General features: G+C 43.2%; 1 protein-coding gene across 1 annotated transcript in view; it reads left to right on the top strand.

The window, feature by feature from the left end:
• The window catches only part of LOC109924700 (progressive ankylosis protein-like), a 113,075-nt gene that overhangs the window by 30,952 nt on the left and 65,071 nt on the right, over positions 1 to 17,052 (top strand). The window contains exons 4-5 of the mRNA XM_048608733.1: positions 6,057 to 6,140; positions 11,035 to 11,205. Of these exons, the coding sequence (XP_048464690.1) occupies positions 6,057 to 6,140; positions 11,035 to 11,205 (255 nt within the window). The remainder of the gene's footprint in view (positions 1 to 6,056; positions 6,141 to 11,034; positions 11,206 to 17,052) is intronic.

The raw sequence follows: 17,052 nt of genomic DNA, 5'->3' as shown, positions 1-17,052 counted from the left end.
GTTTAACTGGATGAGGAGTCTTCACTGCATCAGCAACTATCCCTGTAGTTGTGTGAGGGGTGGTCCTTTAATCAAACAGGAGCAGGGACAGTTTGGTATCAAGTGACTGCTCTTTCCATTAGACAATTGGACAATGGATGATATGGAGCTGTCTAAACATGCTGAATGTCATTCAACTTTAGGAAATACTTGAATTCCTTGCTGGTAAATGACGTCCTATTGTCCGTGACCAATACTTCTGGGAGTCTGTGTATTGGAAAACGATGCTCGCGGCTTTTCAATAGTCATCCCTGAGTGTGCAGAATGAATTCTATGCATGCCCAATGGGCACCCACAATGACCAGGAACGTTGAGTCCACGAAAGGACCGGCATAGTCAACATGTAACTGAGTCCAGGATTTACCTAGCTATTCCCACAAGTGTGGGGAGACTGGTGGTGGCAATTTTCATTCTTGTTGGCACTCTGAGCATTAGCCCCCATAAGCAACTATGTCAGCATCCAATCTTGGCCACCAGTTAAAACATTTGGTCATATCTTCATTTTGGAAACCCCTGGATGACCCTGGGGGAGTTCAACGAGTATCTGATGATCTTTACTCAGGACAATCACTGTTGCTCCCCATAGTAATATGCCGTCCTGTATGGGATCTGGTCTCAACAGGTCCAGAAAGATTTCAGTCCTGGTTGTGATGGCCCATCTGTTTCCTCCATTACCACCAGCCGTTATAGTTTTACCAGGACAGGATCTTTTTGTGTTAACAGTAGTATATTATTAGCAATGACCAGAAGGGTGTCCAGGAAGTTTAAAACCAGAACGGTCTTCCTGGGAGGCACCACCCATGGAGTATCTGCCAGTGTGAGGTGCATCAAGGCATCTGCATTAGCCACTTGGCCTCCTGGACGGTGTTCCAACTTGTGTATACATTGAGAATAAGGGCCCACCGTTGAATTATACCAGAAGCAATGGGCAGCATGGCCTTGCCTTCTTTCGGTGGCCCTAGCAGGGGTTTCTGGTCCGTTACTATGACAAATTTACATCCATAAAGGTATTGGAACTTCCTCACACCAAAGGTGACCATCAAACCTTTCTTCTCTATCTGGGTGTATTTGCATTTGGCATCAGTCAAAGTCTGGGAAGCAAAGGCTGTTGGGCATTCTGCTCTGTTGGGCCATCTGTGAACAACACTACCCTGATAGCGTATGGGGAGGCAGCGCATGACAGCACCATATCTTGCTTCAGATCATAGTGGGCCAACACCTTAGATGGCGATAGCTGTTTTTTCACTTCACTAAAGGCGACTTCTTGGCTATGGGACCATTTCCAAGGCTGACTCTTTTTCAATAGCAGGTGTAAGGGTGCCAGTATGGAGGCCAGGTTACGCATGAATTTTTCATAATAATTCACCAACCTAAGGTCTGGTACAGATGTGGGAGCTGGGGCACCGTTGATCCACCCTCCCTTTGTCTTCCAATGGGTGTAACCCAGTTTTGTTGACTCTGTAATCCAAGTAGGTCACTTAGGGTGCCTGGAACACATTTTTCCTGTCTAAGGCATATGCCCACCTGGGAGAAATGTTTAAGCACTATGTCCAAGTGTTCTTTATTGGTCTTCCCAAATATTAGCATATTATCTGGAGAAATGGCAACCTGGGCTAGCCCTTGTAAATTGTTCTCCATCATCCGCTGGAAAAGGGCACAGGATACCCCAAATAGCAGACTTGTATATTAGTATAAACCTTTACGGGTATTAATTGTGGCATACTTCTGGGACCTGTCATCTGTTCACAATTGCAGATAGGTGTGGCTCATGTCCAGCTTCATAGGATCATATATCATAGAATCTCTACAGTGTGGAAACAGGCCCTTCGGCCCAACAAGTCCACACCGGCCCTCAGAGCATCCCACGCAGACCATTCCCCTATAATCCACCTAATCTAAACATCCCTGAACACTATGGGCAATTTAGCATAGCCAGTCCACCTAGCCTGCACATCTTTGAACTGTGGGAGGAAACTGGAGCGCCTGGAGGAAACCCACGCTGACACAGGGAGAATGTGCAAACTCCTCAGACAGTTGCCCAAGGATGGAATTGAACCCGGGTCCCTGGTGCTGTGAGGCAGCAGTGCTAACCACTGAGCCGCCGTGCTGCCCAGTCTTGAAGGACAGCAGCCCCTCCTCCCGTCGGTTTTGCGTAATGTCCTGTTATGTGAGGGATCGGATTTTTATCCAGCTGCAAGAAGCAGTTTACCATTTGCTTAAAATCCCCACAAAGGTGACCCAAACTGTCAGGCTTTACAGTTGGTACAACCAGTGCTGTCTATTCCGTAAACCGACCCAGAGACCGAACTGAAGTCGTACCCTTAATCTGTAACGGGTGCTCTGTTTACATTCTCAGTCTGGCTGAGGTGTTGTGCAAGGTTTGGAGTCCAGACCGAATCTAGTTAAAGACAGATTCTGCAACCGCTGATACAGCTGCGCTGGTGTTAACCTCCATGAGAACCGGATGACCAATTCACCAAACATTAATTTTAATTGGTTCTGAGTTGGATGTCGCTAAGCAATTTAATTGTTCCACCCGAAACATAGGCAAGCTTTCCAGGGTTTGCACTTTCCTGGACACTGGCCTACAAGTTCTCTTACTCAGTTCACTCCTGGTAGAACTCTTTTGTTGTCTTAAGTTCACAAACCGGTAGCAACTACAATGCCTTGCCGGCTCAGATCCTAAAGAACATTTTAGCCATTTGACAGAAGCTCAGCTTTGTTGTGGGGTTTTGCTGTGGACTTGCCTAGGATCCCTCTGCTCAGGTTATGCCCTGCGTGAGGCTCTGCAATTGCCTACACTCAAGTGGTGTTCCCCAAGCTCATTCGGACAGGTGAAGGTTTCACTGGCATTGGGATGCCCTGTTGTTCCCATGCTCCACTTGCCGCATTTTCTAATGAGAGAGCCAGTTGTAGTGCCTTTTTGAAGTCCAATTGTGCTTCAGCTAGTAGGTGCTTTTGTATTATTACGTCATTAATCCTACATACCAAATTGTCTCTCAGCATCTCATTCAAGGTTAACCTAAAATCACATCCCTCTGCCAGTTGTCTTAACCTTGTCAAAAATCCTGAAAGGGCTTCACCTGGTTCTCGATCAGCTGAACAAAGTGGATAATATCTCAGAATTAGAGGCGATTCAGGGTTGTAATATTTTTTAACCAAATCTGTTAACTCTTGGAAGGTTTTAGTGTCTGGTGCCTCTGGGAAAGTTAAGCCCTAATAATTGAAAATGCTGTGGGTTTGCAAGCAGTCAGAAGGATTAGTCATTGCTCTTCATCTGTCCCAATGTCATTTGCCTGGGGAAAAAAGTAACATTCTTTCCACATACTGGGCCACTCTTCGATGGCATGTTAGAACGAGTCAAGCTTCCCAAATAAAGGCATAATGCCAGAAATGCTTACCCCATCTCAAACTTGACTATTACAAGCGAATGTTCTTCAGCCACATACTATTTTCTCTCACTGCCACTGAAATAACTCCGTGGAGGCTGGTATTCCATCACCAAGTCACCCTTTATTGACATGTGCACAGGCTGAATCCCCTCATTATTGATCTTTTGACTAATATGCCTCATCCCAGGCAACCGCCTGGTGGATCTCCTCTGCACCCCATCCAGGATGTTTTCTTCACAAAAATAATCAGAATTAATGTTTTGGGTCTGGTGACCCTTCCTCAGAGCTCACCAGACTTGAAACGTTAACTGATTTTTTTTTCCTGACAGATGCTGCCAGACCTGCTGAGCTTTGCTAGCAAGTTCTGTTTTTGAGCCTGATTTACAGCATCTGCAGTTCTTTTGGTTTTTACAGGGTATTTTTGTGACTGGAAACCTGTGTCCAGTGGTTTACCAAGGGTTCGGTGCTGGGTCCCTTGCTGTTTATAGTGTACGTTAAGGTTCTAGTCACAAATGTATGCGATTTAGTCAGTAAATTGGCAGATGACATGTAAATTGGGAATGTTGTAAATAGTGAACTGGAAAACCAAAGATGAAAGGACAATATAGACAGGCTTTCTGAATCAAGACTTCCTCTCAGATGGGTACAGAAGTGCCACGGCCACTTGTTGTTAACTGGCTGCGGGTGAGCCAACTGAAAGTAGATGGACTTGCCCCCAACCTTTCAGCTAGAGAGCAAGGGCACTGCATCTGTGTGAAACCCTGCCAACTAATTCTTCTGATTAGATGCTGTCATATGTAAAATAAAAGAGCAAAATGCCTCCTCTCCTGCACACACAACTTCCCAACTCCACTGAAACCACATGGCACAACTTAGAAATAAGAGTACATTGCACTACTCCAATAAAACTTCTGTCTCTGTTTGCTGCTTAGGATATTCCCTGATCCCATGTGGAAAGTGCAAGTCACTCAACGTCACCTATTTATTAACTCCTGCAAATATTTCTGTGATATAAATGCTACAAACTTGATTCAGTGCTCTTCGTTTATACTGCAGTCTTCCTCAGTTATACTAAAATACATTTCAGAGACAAGAGCATTGACTGGGCATACTTGTCCAGAGATGGACAGAATGCATTGTACCCTATTAGTTCCAGAACACTCGGAGTACAGGTGCAAGGGAATACACCTGGGGATATTACTAGATCTTCTTAAGCATCATTGAGAATGCCCTGGGAAAGAAAAATTGTGCTTTGCAAGAGGACTTTTCTTGAAATTTGAAATGACTACTGTATTTTAACAGTACATTGACAAATTGGACTTACTTGACAATGGTAAGAAGTTATTATCTCATTATGACCACTCATTAGAATGTGTGTACAATTATTACAGACAAATCATTTTAATATAACTTCAATGGATTAAATCTAGATATATGAACAGTTCTGTGATGGAGCCGTGGAATTATTTACAAAGCAAACGGTAAAAGATTCCCATTGGTTGGAAATACATATTGCAAATGCAAGTAAAACTTTTGTTCATGCAGACATGGGAAAATGTTATTCTGTTTTCTGTTCTGGTACATCTAAATCTGCACTTATCAGAGTGACTCGCGTGAAAGCATGTGAAGAAATTTTGTATAACTTTGAATTTTTGCTTGTGCTGACAGGTTCAGGATTTGAGAGATTCTTACATTGTGTTTATGATCAATGGCCTTGATCATTACAGAATACAGATTTCATACAAACCTTATACAGTTTCAGAAAGATAATGATTTCATCCATTATACTGAGACTCAGGAGTTTGTTTAACAGGATTTAAGTAACACTTTTACAGGATTGAACTAAGATCTGATTAACTTTGTTTATTTTTCTGTTTTCCTAGACCTTTCTTTCCCTACCATTCTGTAGAGTCTGATTTTATGCATGTTTGCCAGGACCTCACCTGGTCTTTTCTAATATATTGGTGTTGAATGCGAGATGTGTGACAGGAGAGCTCAGTGCTGTTCTCGCCTGCATTCACTTGCCAAACTGAACAATTAGATATATATAGAAACTCATTCAACTCTATTTTTCTATTCCTGGAGTTTCCAGTATAGTGCAGTCTGTTCTGCAGTGTCTGCCAAACAGGGGAGGGAAAATGAGGGAGAGTTCTTGGCTAGAAATAGTCCTTGATTAGATTGGTTAGGTGGTTCTATTTGACTGGCGCAGATGCGATGTACCAAAGGGCCGTTTGCTGTGCTGAAGATCCTTCTGATTGTGTGATGTTTACTGGCTACTGGCAACTGGCTACATTGACAATGGATTCAGAACTGTTTCTCAATTTGAGGGAGGTGAGTAAAAAACTGAGGAAAACAATACAGAAAAAAAATGAAGGAAGTCTTGCTTTTTTTCTCCCACCATAAAGCCATAAAATGAAAAAGAAGAGTTTTAATGACTTTTGCACTGGGCCGAACAGTTTTACATAAATGGATACTGCTCTCCCATTGGCATCGATGGGAATTGGTTCTGCTATAGTTTGAATGTATAACCTATTTGCATATACAACAATTAGAAGCCCATTTTGTGTTACTGATCTTCAGTAGAAATGTGACCTGAATGAATTTTATTTAATACTCCTTTTTTAGGCATGGACCCATGCTGGCATTCTGCTGAAACATAAATACAGTTTATTGGTGGGCTGTGCCTCAGTTTCAGATGTCATTGCTCAGGTAAGAGGCCAATGATTTGTACTGTCAAAGACTTGGGGAGAGCAGAATGGGGAAGTGTAAAGATTTTAAAGCTCATGATCTGCATCTAAACAATTCTGGTAGAACATTCTATATTTTGCATTCTTTCCTTGAATTCCTTCATAATTATTTGATATATGTGCATTAGAGATTGGTGGGAAAAAATAAAACAATTCATAAAGATTTAAATTATGCTTTGCTGGACGGCTATCTTAACATAGATTAATTATAAATTGTGACTGAAATACATATTCAGTGTAACTCAGTGATCCATGCTGAATTCTACATGTAGTACTTTTGTACTCTGGAAACATGGAACAGTCAGTTTGGACACTGTATCCCGGATTTTATTAATAGGAGCATAGAGTACAAGAACAAGGAGGTTATGGTGAACAAGACACTTGTTAGACCTCAGCAGAAGCATTGTGTATAATTCTAGGTTCCATACAATAAGGATGTGAGTATATTTGAGAGAGGGTAGTTTGAAGAGGTTGAGACTGCCTCCTCGGAGTGAAGAAGTCTAAGGGGAGATCTGATAGAAGTTTTCAAAATCATGAGAGATCCGGATAGGACAAACAAGGAAAACTGTGTTCTAACTTGTAAAATGGTCAAGAATGAGAGTGCACAAAGACGTGATTTGCAAATGTAACAAATGTGCTGTGAGAGAAAACTTACTCACACAATAAGTGGTTCAGGTCTGGAAATCCAGTGCCGAGAAGTTTGATTAATAGAATCCCTACAGTGTGGAAACAGGCTCTTCGGTTCAACAAGTCCACACCGACCCTCCGAGCATCCCACCCAGACCCATCCCCTTATAACCCACCTAATCTACACATCCCTGAACACTACGGGCAATTTAGCATGGCCAGTCCACTTAACCTGCACAACTTTGTACTGTGGGAGGAAACTGGTGCACGCAGAGAAAACCCACGCAGACACGGGGAGAAGTTGCAAACTCCACACAGACAGTCACCTGAGAGTGGAATCGAACTCGGGTCCCTGATGCTGTGAGGCAGCAGTGCTAACCACTGAGCCACTGTGCCGGAGAGAGAATCCATTGAGGCATTCAAGACGGCATTATAGATCACTATTTGAGTGAAAGCAATGTGCAAGGGTATGGAGAAAAGGCAGGAGAATGGCATTATGTTGTCAGAGATAGTAGGAACTGCCGATGCTGGAGTCTGAGATAACAAGGTGTGGAGCTGGATGAACACAGCAGGCCAGGCAGCATCAGAGCAGCAGGAAAGCTGACGTTTTGGGTCTGGACCCTTCACCCGGAATGTCAGCTTTCCTACTCCTCTGATGCTGCCAGGCCTGCGGCATTATGTTGTATTGCTTGTTGGAGAACCAGTGCAGATGTAAGGACAAAGAAAATTACAGCACAGGAACAGGCCCTTCAACCCTCCAAACCTGCACCGACATGCTGCCCATCACAACTAAAACCTCCTACCATTCCGGAGACCATATCCCTCTATTCCCATCCTATTCATGTATTTGTCAAGACGTCCTTTAAAAGTCACTATAGTATCTGCTTCTACTACCTCCCCAGGCAGCGAGTTCCAGCCACCCACCGCCCTCTGTGTTTATAAAAAAAAAAAAACAACCTGTCTCGTACTTCACCTTTAAACCTTGCTCCTCACACGTTAAACCTATGCTCCCTGGTAACTGACTCTTCCACCCTGGGAAAAAGCTTCTGACTGTCCATTCTGTCCATGCCCTTCGTAATCTTGTAGGCCTCTATCAGGTCACCACTGAACCTCGGGTTGTTCTCACTGGAACAACGAAGTTTATCCAACCTCTCCACATAGCTAATGCTACTACCAGGCAGCATCCTGGTAAATCATTTCTGTACCCTCTCCAAAGCCACCACATCCTTCTGATAGTGTGGTGACCAGAATTGTACACAATATTCCAAATGCGGACTAACTAAGGTTCAATAAAGCTGCAACATTACCTGCCAGTTTTTAAACTCAATGCCCTGGCCAATGAAGGCAAGCATGCCGTATGCTTTGCTGACTACCTTCCCCACCTGCGTTGCCATTTTCAGTGACCTGTGTATCTGTACCCCCAGATCCCTCTGCCTATAAGTACTCTCAAGGGTTCTGCCATTTACTGTATATTTTCCATCTGGATTAGACCTTCCAAAATGCATTACCCCAACTCCTCCTCTCTGCCCAAGTCACCAACTGATCTATATCCTACTGTATCCTTTGACAGTCCTCATTGCTATCCACAATTCATCTTTGTGTCATCGACAAACTTACCAATCAAACCAGTTACATTTTCTTCAAATCATTTATATATATTACAAATAGTAAAGGTCCCAATATTGATCCCTGAGAAACGCCACTAGTCACAGCCCTTCATTCAGAAACGCACCCTTCCACTGGTACCTTCTGTCTTCTATGACCAAGCCAATTTTTTTATCCATCTTGCAAGCTCACCTCTGACCCCATGCGACTTTACCTTCTGTATCAGTCTGTCATGAGGGACCTTGTCAAAGGCCTTACTGAAGTCCATGTAGATAAACATCCACTGCCGTACCTTCATTGATCATCTTCATCACTTCCTCAAAAAACTCAACCAAGTTAGTGAGACACGACTTCCCCTTCACAAAACCATGTTGCCACTCGCTAATACGCCCATTTATTTCCAAGTGGGAGTAAATCCTGTCTCGAAGAATCCTCTCCAATAATTTCCCTATCACTCACATAAGGCTCACCGGCCTGTAATTAGCTGGATTATCCTTACCACCCTTCTTAAACAAAGGAACAACATTGGCTATTCTCCAATCCTCTGGGATCTCCCCTGTAGCCAGTGAGGATACAAAGATTTCTCTCAAAGCCCCAGCAATTTCCTCCCATGCCTGCCTTAGTATTCTGGGGTATATCCCATCAGGCCCTGGGGACTTGTCTACCTTAATGTTTTTCAAGACCCCCAGTACCCACCTCCTTTTTGATCTCAACAGGACCCAATCTATCTGCACACCCTTCCCCAGACTCATCATCCACCAAGTCCTTCTGTATGGTGAATATTGACGCAAAGTACAGATTTAATACCTCGTCCATTTCCCCTGGCTCCACACACAAATTCCCTTCCCTATCCCTGAGTGGGCCAACCCTCTCTCTGGCTACCCTCTTGCTCTCTATGTATAAAAAGCCTTGGGATTTTCCTTAATCCTGTTGGCCAATGACTTTTCATGACCCCTTTTAGCCCCTCTGATTCCTTGCTTAAGTTTCTTTCTACTTACCTTGTATTCCACCCTTGCTTTGTGTGTGGCCAGCCTCCTAGCCTTGATAAATGTTTCCTTTTTCTTTTTGACTAGGCTCATAATATCTCTCATTATCCAAAGTTCCCTCAACTTGCCATGCTTATGCTTCATCCTTACAGGAATGTGCTGGTCCTGAGTTCCCAGCAACCTACACTTGAAAGCCTCCCACATACCAAAGGTTGATTTGCCCTCAAACATCTGCCTCCAATCTACATTCTTCAGTTCCTGCCTATCATGGTCAGTTTATGAGATTCTGTGAAACATGCCAAGAAGCAAGTAGTTATTGGATATAAACCACAGATTCTTGTTGTTTGAGTGTGTTTTTAAGGATATCTGCAGCGATTCATGGAATAATGTGGTAAACGCTGTATGATAGCACAGTTATGCTCAAAGTTCAAAACTTGCATTGCATAGCAAACACTAGATATAAAGTTTGGCTCCTTTTTGAGGTCTGAATTGAATGTTTTAAAATTTCTGACTAAGAGACATAAAAAATGATGTACAAATAACATACCAGAAAGATTGTAACTTTTGAAATAGTATAAAATTATATGTCTGAAGGTAAGAGACCAATTTCACGGATTATTGAACCATTCTTTCATTCTTAAGAAGTGATCGAAAGTGGTGAGAGCTTTCACTCCTCTAATAAAAATGTGAAGTAGTAGGAATTTGAGACATTTCTGCTAATTTGGATGAAGGTTAATTTGATTCTTCATTCCAGAATATCAACCTTAACATCATCTTACTACAACATCTCTTTCTTATGATGCTCAACAATTATTCCCGACGGCTGGGTTGAGCCATTGGTAATTTTCTTTACAACAATGTAATTTCTGAATTCTGTCATAAACTTACACTTATTGAGCTTCTACCTTCTTATCCAGCTGACTTAGATTAAATATAAGTATTGTTACAAGTTGATTTTTGCTGAGTATCTTCTACAAACTTCTGAAAAATCTATAACACTTCTTGTGAATATTCACTTCTTATTATATGTCCTTTATTGCTCACCCTTCTAACATTGCAAATCATACTTGTAGTTGTCCTCTATATTGCCTAACAGTCACAGAACAGAGCTGTGCATCACTCTGAGATAGTAGGGACTGCAGATGCTGGAGAATCCGAGACAACAAGGTGCAGGGCATCACTCTACTTCTTTCCACTTCATTACACAAAGAGAAAGGAAAAAAAAAATGAAGATGGTTTAAAGCAGAAAATCTCGAGAGGATGAAAGGAGCTAGCAAGGTGGAAGCTGACCTGTGTTGTACCTGATGTACAAATCCATATGGTGAAAGTGGAAACTCATTTCATTTCCTCAAACTGTCAATAATACTCTCTTCTTAAATTGCCCTCTGTTGCCATTATCATCGTGATCATATTGACAACTCGCGTTTATATAGCACTACCCATGTAAAACGCGCCAAGGTGTTTATGTAAAATGTAGTCTGTTTATGGAATATAGTTCACTTCACAAAATCAGTATTACAGGAGGTTGGTGGCCAAATGATTTTTGCTTTATTGTGTTTATCAACATGTGCTTCACATTCACTTAACTATTTGCAAGTCAGAAGCTGGTGTTTAGCTTAATCTTCACTTTCTTTCCAGATTGTATTTGTATCCATTTTGCTGCACAGTCATCTAGAATGCACAGAGCCACTCCTGATTCCAATTCTGGCCTTGTATATGGGAGTGGTGGTCCGTTTTACCATGGTGGGGCTTGGATATTATAAAAATGTACATGACATCATTCCTGAGAGAAGTGGACCTGAAATGGGGGTAAATATCAAGTTCACTTAATTAATGACAGGAAAAGATTTTGAAAAGTGTAATGCTGGTAATAGATGGAATATTTAATGGAATTATGCAGAAAGTGATAAAATGATCTTCCATATCAGTGTGAAAACCTTGGACAGAATGCTCTAACTCTGCATTACAGACACACAACTGAAATGTGCAATGTTTTAATGAATCTGATGTTTCAGAATTGTAATTATTTTATGGCTTGTGGTATAATTTCTATCTTTGCTTCAAGTAGCTGTGCAACATCTCTAGTCTTAGGCTCGTATCAGTCTATAACTGACTGCTTTGGAATTTATATAAGCACAGCTTAGAGTGATGCACATCCTGTGACAGTGCCAAACCTTCAAACATAATCTGCCCTAAATGCTGAAGTTTGAATCAACAATTCCCATCATTATGAAACACTCAGAGCTGTATAGCATAGAAACATAACCTTAGGTCCAACTCGTCTGTGCCAACCAGATATCTTAAATTAATCTAGTCCCATTTGCCACCATTTGGCGCATATCCCTCTAAATCCTTCCTATTCAGATACCCATCAAGATGCCTTTCAAACGTTGTATTTGTACCAGCCTCCACTACTTCGTCTGGCAGCTCATTCCATACATGCAACACCCTCTGCCTGAAAAGTTGCTCTTTAGTTCCCTTTTAAATCTTCCCCCTCTCACCTTAAACCTATGCCCTCTGGTTTTGGACTAGAGAAAAGACCTTGGCTATTCATCCTATCTATGCCCCTCATGATTTTATTCACCTGCTGTGCCTTCTTTCCCAAGAGTAGGTCAGGATTTGCTCCTTCTCTAGTAGTTACATCCATATATTGAATCAGAAAATTTTCTTGTACGCACTTAACAAATTCCTTTCCATTCAAGCCATTAACACAATGGCAGTCCCAGTCTATGTTTGGAAAGTTCAAATCCCCTACCACTGCCTCCTCATTATTCTTACCCATAACTGAGGTCTCCTTACAAATTTGCTTCTCAATTTCCTGTTGACTATTGGGGGGTCTATAATACAATCCGAACAAGGTGATCATACCTTTCTTATTCCTCAGTTCTACCCAAATAACTTCCCTGGATGTGCTCCCAGGACTATCCTCCCTAAGTACAGCTGTAATGTTATCCCTAATCAAAAATGCCATTCCCGCTCCTGTTTTGCGTCCCCTTTCTAACCTTCCTATAGAATCTATACTCTGGAACAGTCCTGTCCATCCCTGAGCTATGTTTCTGTAATCACGATGATATCCCAGTCCTACGTTCCCAACCATGCCCTCAGTTCATCTACCTTCCCTGTCAGGCCTCTTGCATTGAAATAAGTTTTTAGTTTAATTTATCAGTCCTACCTCATTCTCTGCTTTGTTCCTGACTGTTTGACTCTTTCCTTTTCCCAACTACACCACTCTCAGACTTGGCCAATTCTGTTCTGAATTTGTCACTCAGAGATAGCAAGAACTGCAGATGCTGGAGTCAGAATGAACATAGTGTGGAGTTGGAGGAACACAGCAGGCCAGGCATCATCAAAGGAGTAGGAGATTCCGGTTGGGACCCTTCAGAGCTGGGAAATAAATAGAGGGAGGAGGGGTGGGGCTGGAGGAAGTTGTTATGATGATGATAGGTGGATGCAGGTGGGGGGTGGTGGGGATTGGTCAGTGGGAAGGGTGGGGTAGATAGGTAGGAGAGAAGATGGACAGGTTGTGTCAGGTCAAGGAGGTGGGAGGTAGGACGGGTGGGGCTGGGGAAAGGTGGGTGGGATGATGATAGGTGGATGCAGGTAAGGGTAGTGGGGATTGGTCAGTGGAAAGGGTGGGGCAGATAGGTGGGGAAGAAGATGGACAGGTTGTGTCAGGTCAACGAGGCAGGGAGGAAAGGGAGGTTTGGATGTGGAATGAGGCCGGGGGGTGGGGAGAATTTAAATCTGGTGAGAAATGTGTTCAGGCCGTCGTGCTGTAGGCTACCAAGGCGGAATATGAGGTGTTGCTCCTTCAGTCTGCGTGTAGCGTCATTTGTGGCACTGGAGGAGGCCCAGGATGGACGTGTCATCAAGGGAATGGGAGAGGGAATTAAAATGGTTAGCAACTGGAAGGTGGTGTTGATTATCACGTACAGAGCACAGATGCTCCACGAAACAGTCCCCGAGTCTGCGCTTGATCTCACCGATGTAGAGGAGGCCACATCGGGAGCAATGGATACAGTTAGTCTACTGTTTTGAATGCTAATTGGTTGATGTAATCGAAGTGTTTAGAGGATGGGTCTGTCGTTTTGTTTGCTTGTTAAAAACATTAACATATCAATTCACATGAGATTATCTAACTTGGCTGCCAGTTAAATCTCTCAGCAGTTTTAAAAATAAGGAACAAAGACTTGTCTGTCTATTAAAATTATTTGAATTTATAACAATGAACTTCAGCCATAGACTTCCTTTAAAAATCATGTCAAGGCATTTCACAGAAGCATTCAGCTAAATATTTGACAGCAATCCAAAAGTGGTGGTGGAGATGGCCAAAAACTAAGTCAAAAGGTAGATTTATTAAGAGGGATCTTAAAGGAGGTAGAGCTGGAGAGCAGAAGAGATTAATGGCGAGAATTCTAGTACGAAAGGACTAAGTAACAGAAAACATAGACACCATTCGTTAATCAAAGGGAGGTGGAATTCACAAAAAGAGTCAAAGCTTATATAAAATCCAAAGCGGTCAATTATAGACTGACACGAACCTAAGACTAGAGATGTTGCACCGCTACTCGAAGTGAAGATAGAAATTATACCACAAACCATAAAATAATTACAATCCTGAAACATCAGAATTCAGGGATTGGGTTGTAGGACTGGAGGATGTTAGAGATAGAAGGGCTGAAAACATGAAGAAATTTAAATCCTAAAAGTTTTATACTTGAGGTCATGGAAGATTGGCTAGCAAAGTATATTGAAGCTTAAACTTGGAGGGGAGAAAGATATGGTATAGGGTTTAAGTGGTAAATGAGCTGCAATGATGGAAGAGGTGTGTGGAGGAATTGTTTGTATTGTTATGGAAGTGGAAATAGTTGTCTTTGTGATAGGAAAGATATATAGGAAGAGGAAATATATCAGAAATGAAGGTTGACATCAGAAAAAGTGCTAAAATTATGAACAGTTGGATTTAAACTCGGATGATGTCTAAGGAATGGGATGGAATTTTTGCTCATATTACTGAGTTTATGATGGGGGCGAAAGACAATGGCTTTAGTCAACCCAGTGATTAACTTGAAGGAAATTGCAGCTGAAGTGAAAATGTCTAGCACAGATTCTGACAACATAGGGATGAAAAAGAAGGTTTTATAGGAGACAAAGGCATCAATGGTGGAGGTAAGAAACCAGTTCAATAAATGCATGGATTCGGAAGGTATATGGAAAAGAGAGAGTCAAAGATCTGTTAGTTAGGACTTTGGAATTGCAGTTAAAAACAATTTGGGGATAAGTTATCATTCCAGGACTGGATACATAAAGAATAATTACAGCACAGATGGAGAACATTCTGTTTGTTTCCCTCTCTCTAAGAGAATTTTAGCTATTCTTGCTCCCTCTGCTTGATTCCATTGCCATGTAATTTTATATCTTTTTCATACATTTCCCTTTTGAAAGCTGCGGTTTATCCTTCACTGTACTCTCAAGCAACACATTCCAAACACTTGATATGTAAAAATATTAAGTCACAATTTAATATTTTTTTTTCCCAGCCACTTAAACTGCTGTGTTCAGTTGTTGACCTTTCTGCCAATGGGAAACAGCTTTCTGTGTACTCTAATAAAAACCGAAAGAACTGCAGATGCTGTAAATCGGGAACCAAAACAAATTTGCTGGAAAAGCTCAGCAGGACTGGAGGCGAAATCGATGGATCTGCCTGCAAAGTTCATTGTTTCAGCCTGCTCCTGCCCCTCAGAACTCCTCTCTTCCTACCTTGACTCAGCCTTCTTTCCCCTGATCCAATCCTTGCTCTGATGCCTTACACTGGTTTCAAAACTTCCAGTTTGCAGGTTCCAGCCACCACCTCTTCACCATGGGCGTGCAATCCCTTTACATGTCCATTCCCCACCAGGAGGGTTGTAGAGCTCTCCACATCTTCCTGGAGCAAAGACCTGAACCATCCCCACCCACCACCACCCTCCTCAGCTTGGCCGCGCTCGTCTTCACCCTCAACAACTTCTCTTTTAACTCCTCTCATTTTCTTCAGGTAAGAGGGGTGGCCGTGTGTACCCGCATAGGCCCTAGTTATGCCTGTCTGTTTGTGGTGTACGTGGAATATTCCTTGTTGCAGTCCTATTCCGGACCCCCGCCCACAACTCTTTCTCAGATACATCGATGATATCATCGGTGCTGCATCCCTCTCTTGTCCAGAATTGGAAAAGTTCATTGATTTGCCTCCAGTTTCCACCACCTGGTCTAACTCTGACACCTCCCTTCCTTTCCTCAACATTTCTGTTTCCATTTCTGGGGATAGACTGGCCACTAATATCCACTATAAATCCACTGACTCCCACAGCTATACTGTACATACTGACTATACATCCTCACACCCTGCTTCCTGTAAAGACTCCATCCCATTCTTTCTGTTCCTGTGTCTCCATTGTATATTTTCAGATGAGGCCAACTTCGACAAGGGACCCTTCGAAATGTCCACCTTCTCCCTCAACCGAGGATTCCTCACTTCCATTGTCGATGAGGCCCGCAAACGGGTCCGACCCATTTCCCACACTTGCGCCCTCACCCCTTCTCTTCCCTCCCGCAACAGCAATAGGGTTCCCTTTGTCCTTACCTACTATCCCACCAGCATCCATATCCAGAAGATCATCAGATGCCATTTCCGCCACCTCAGGCGAGATGCCACCACCAGACACATATTCCCCTTGCCTCCCTTGTCCGCCTTCTGCAGGGACCCTGGTCCACACTTACTTCAACCCCAACACCTCCCCACAGCCCTACAGCACCTTCTCCTGTAACCAGAGAAGGTGCAACACCTGCCCATTTACCTCCTCCCTCCCCAGTATCCAAGGGCCCAAACATACCTTCCAGGTGAAGCAACACTTCACCTGCACTTCCCAGAATCTAGTCTACTGCATTCGCTGCTCACAATGTGGTCTTCTGTACATTGGGGAAACGAAATGTAGACTGGGTGAACACTTCACAGAACATCTACATTCTGCTTGCAAAAAGGACCCTGAACTACCTGTTGCCTGCCACTTTAATGCACCACCCTGTTCCCTGGTCAACATCTGTGTCCCTGGCTTGCTGCAGTGTTCCACCGAAGCTTGACATAAGCTGGAATAACAACACCTCATTTTCCGCTTGGGGACCCTACAGCCCTCCAGACTCAATATCAAGTTCAATAATTTTAGGGCCGGGCCTGACCTCTCCTATGTCCCAGCCCCCTACCCCACACACCAGGCCTTGTTATCACATAGCTTGCCGTTACACACCACCTTGTTGTTAGTCACTAACAGTCCCCATTAACAACTCAGAGATAGTAGGAACTGCAGATGCTGGCGAATCCGAGACAACAAGGTGCAGGGCTGGATGAACACAGCAGGCCAAGCAGCGTCATAGGAGCAGAGAGGCTGACGTTTCGGGCCTAGACCCTTCATCAGAAAGGGGGGAGGGGAAGGGGGTTCTGAAATAAATAGGGAGAGAGTGGGAGGCGGATAGAAGATGGATAGAGGAGAGGATAGGTGGAGAGGAAACAAACAGGTCGAAGAGGCGGGGCTGGGGCCAGTAAAGGTGAGTGTAAGTGGGGAGTTAGGGAGGGGATAGGTCAGTCCAGGGAGGACGGACAGGTCAAGGGGGTGGGATGAGGTTAGT

This window comes from Rhincodon typus, chromosome 2 (assembly GCF_021869965.1).
Source record: "Rhincodon typus isolate 14 chromosome 2, sRhiTyp1.1, whole genome shotgun sequence".
NCBI classification, from domain to species: Eukaryota; Metazoa; Chordata; class Chondrichthyes; order Orectolobiformes; family Rhincodontidae; genus Rhincodon; species Rhincodon typus.
This window is presented reverse-complemented; position numbering and strand designations above follow the sequence as displayed.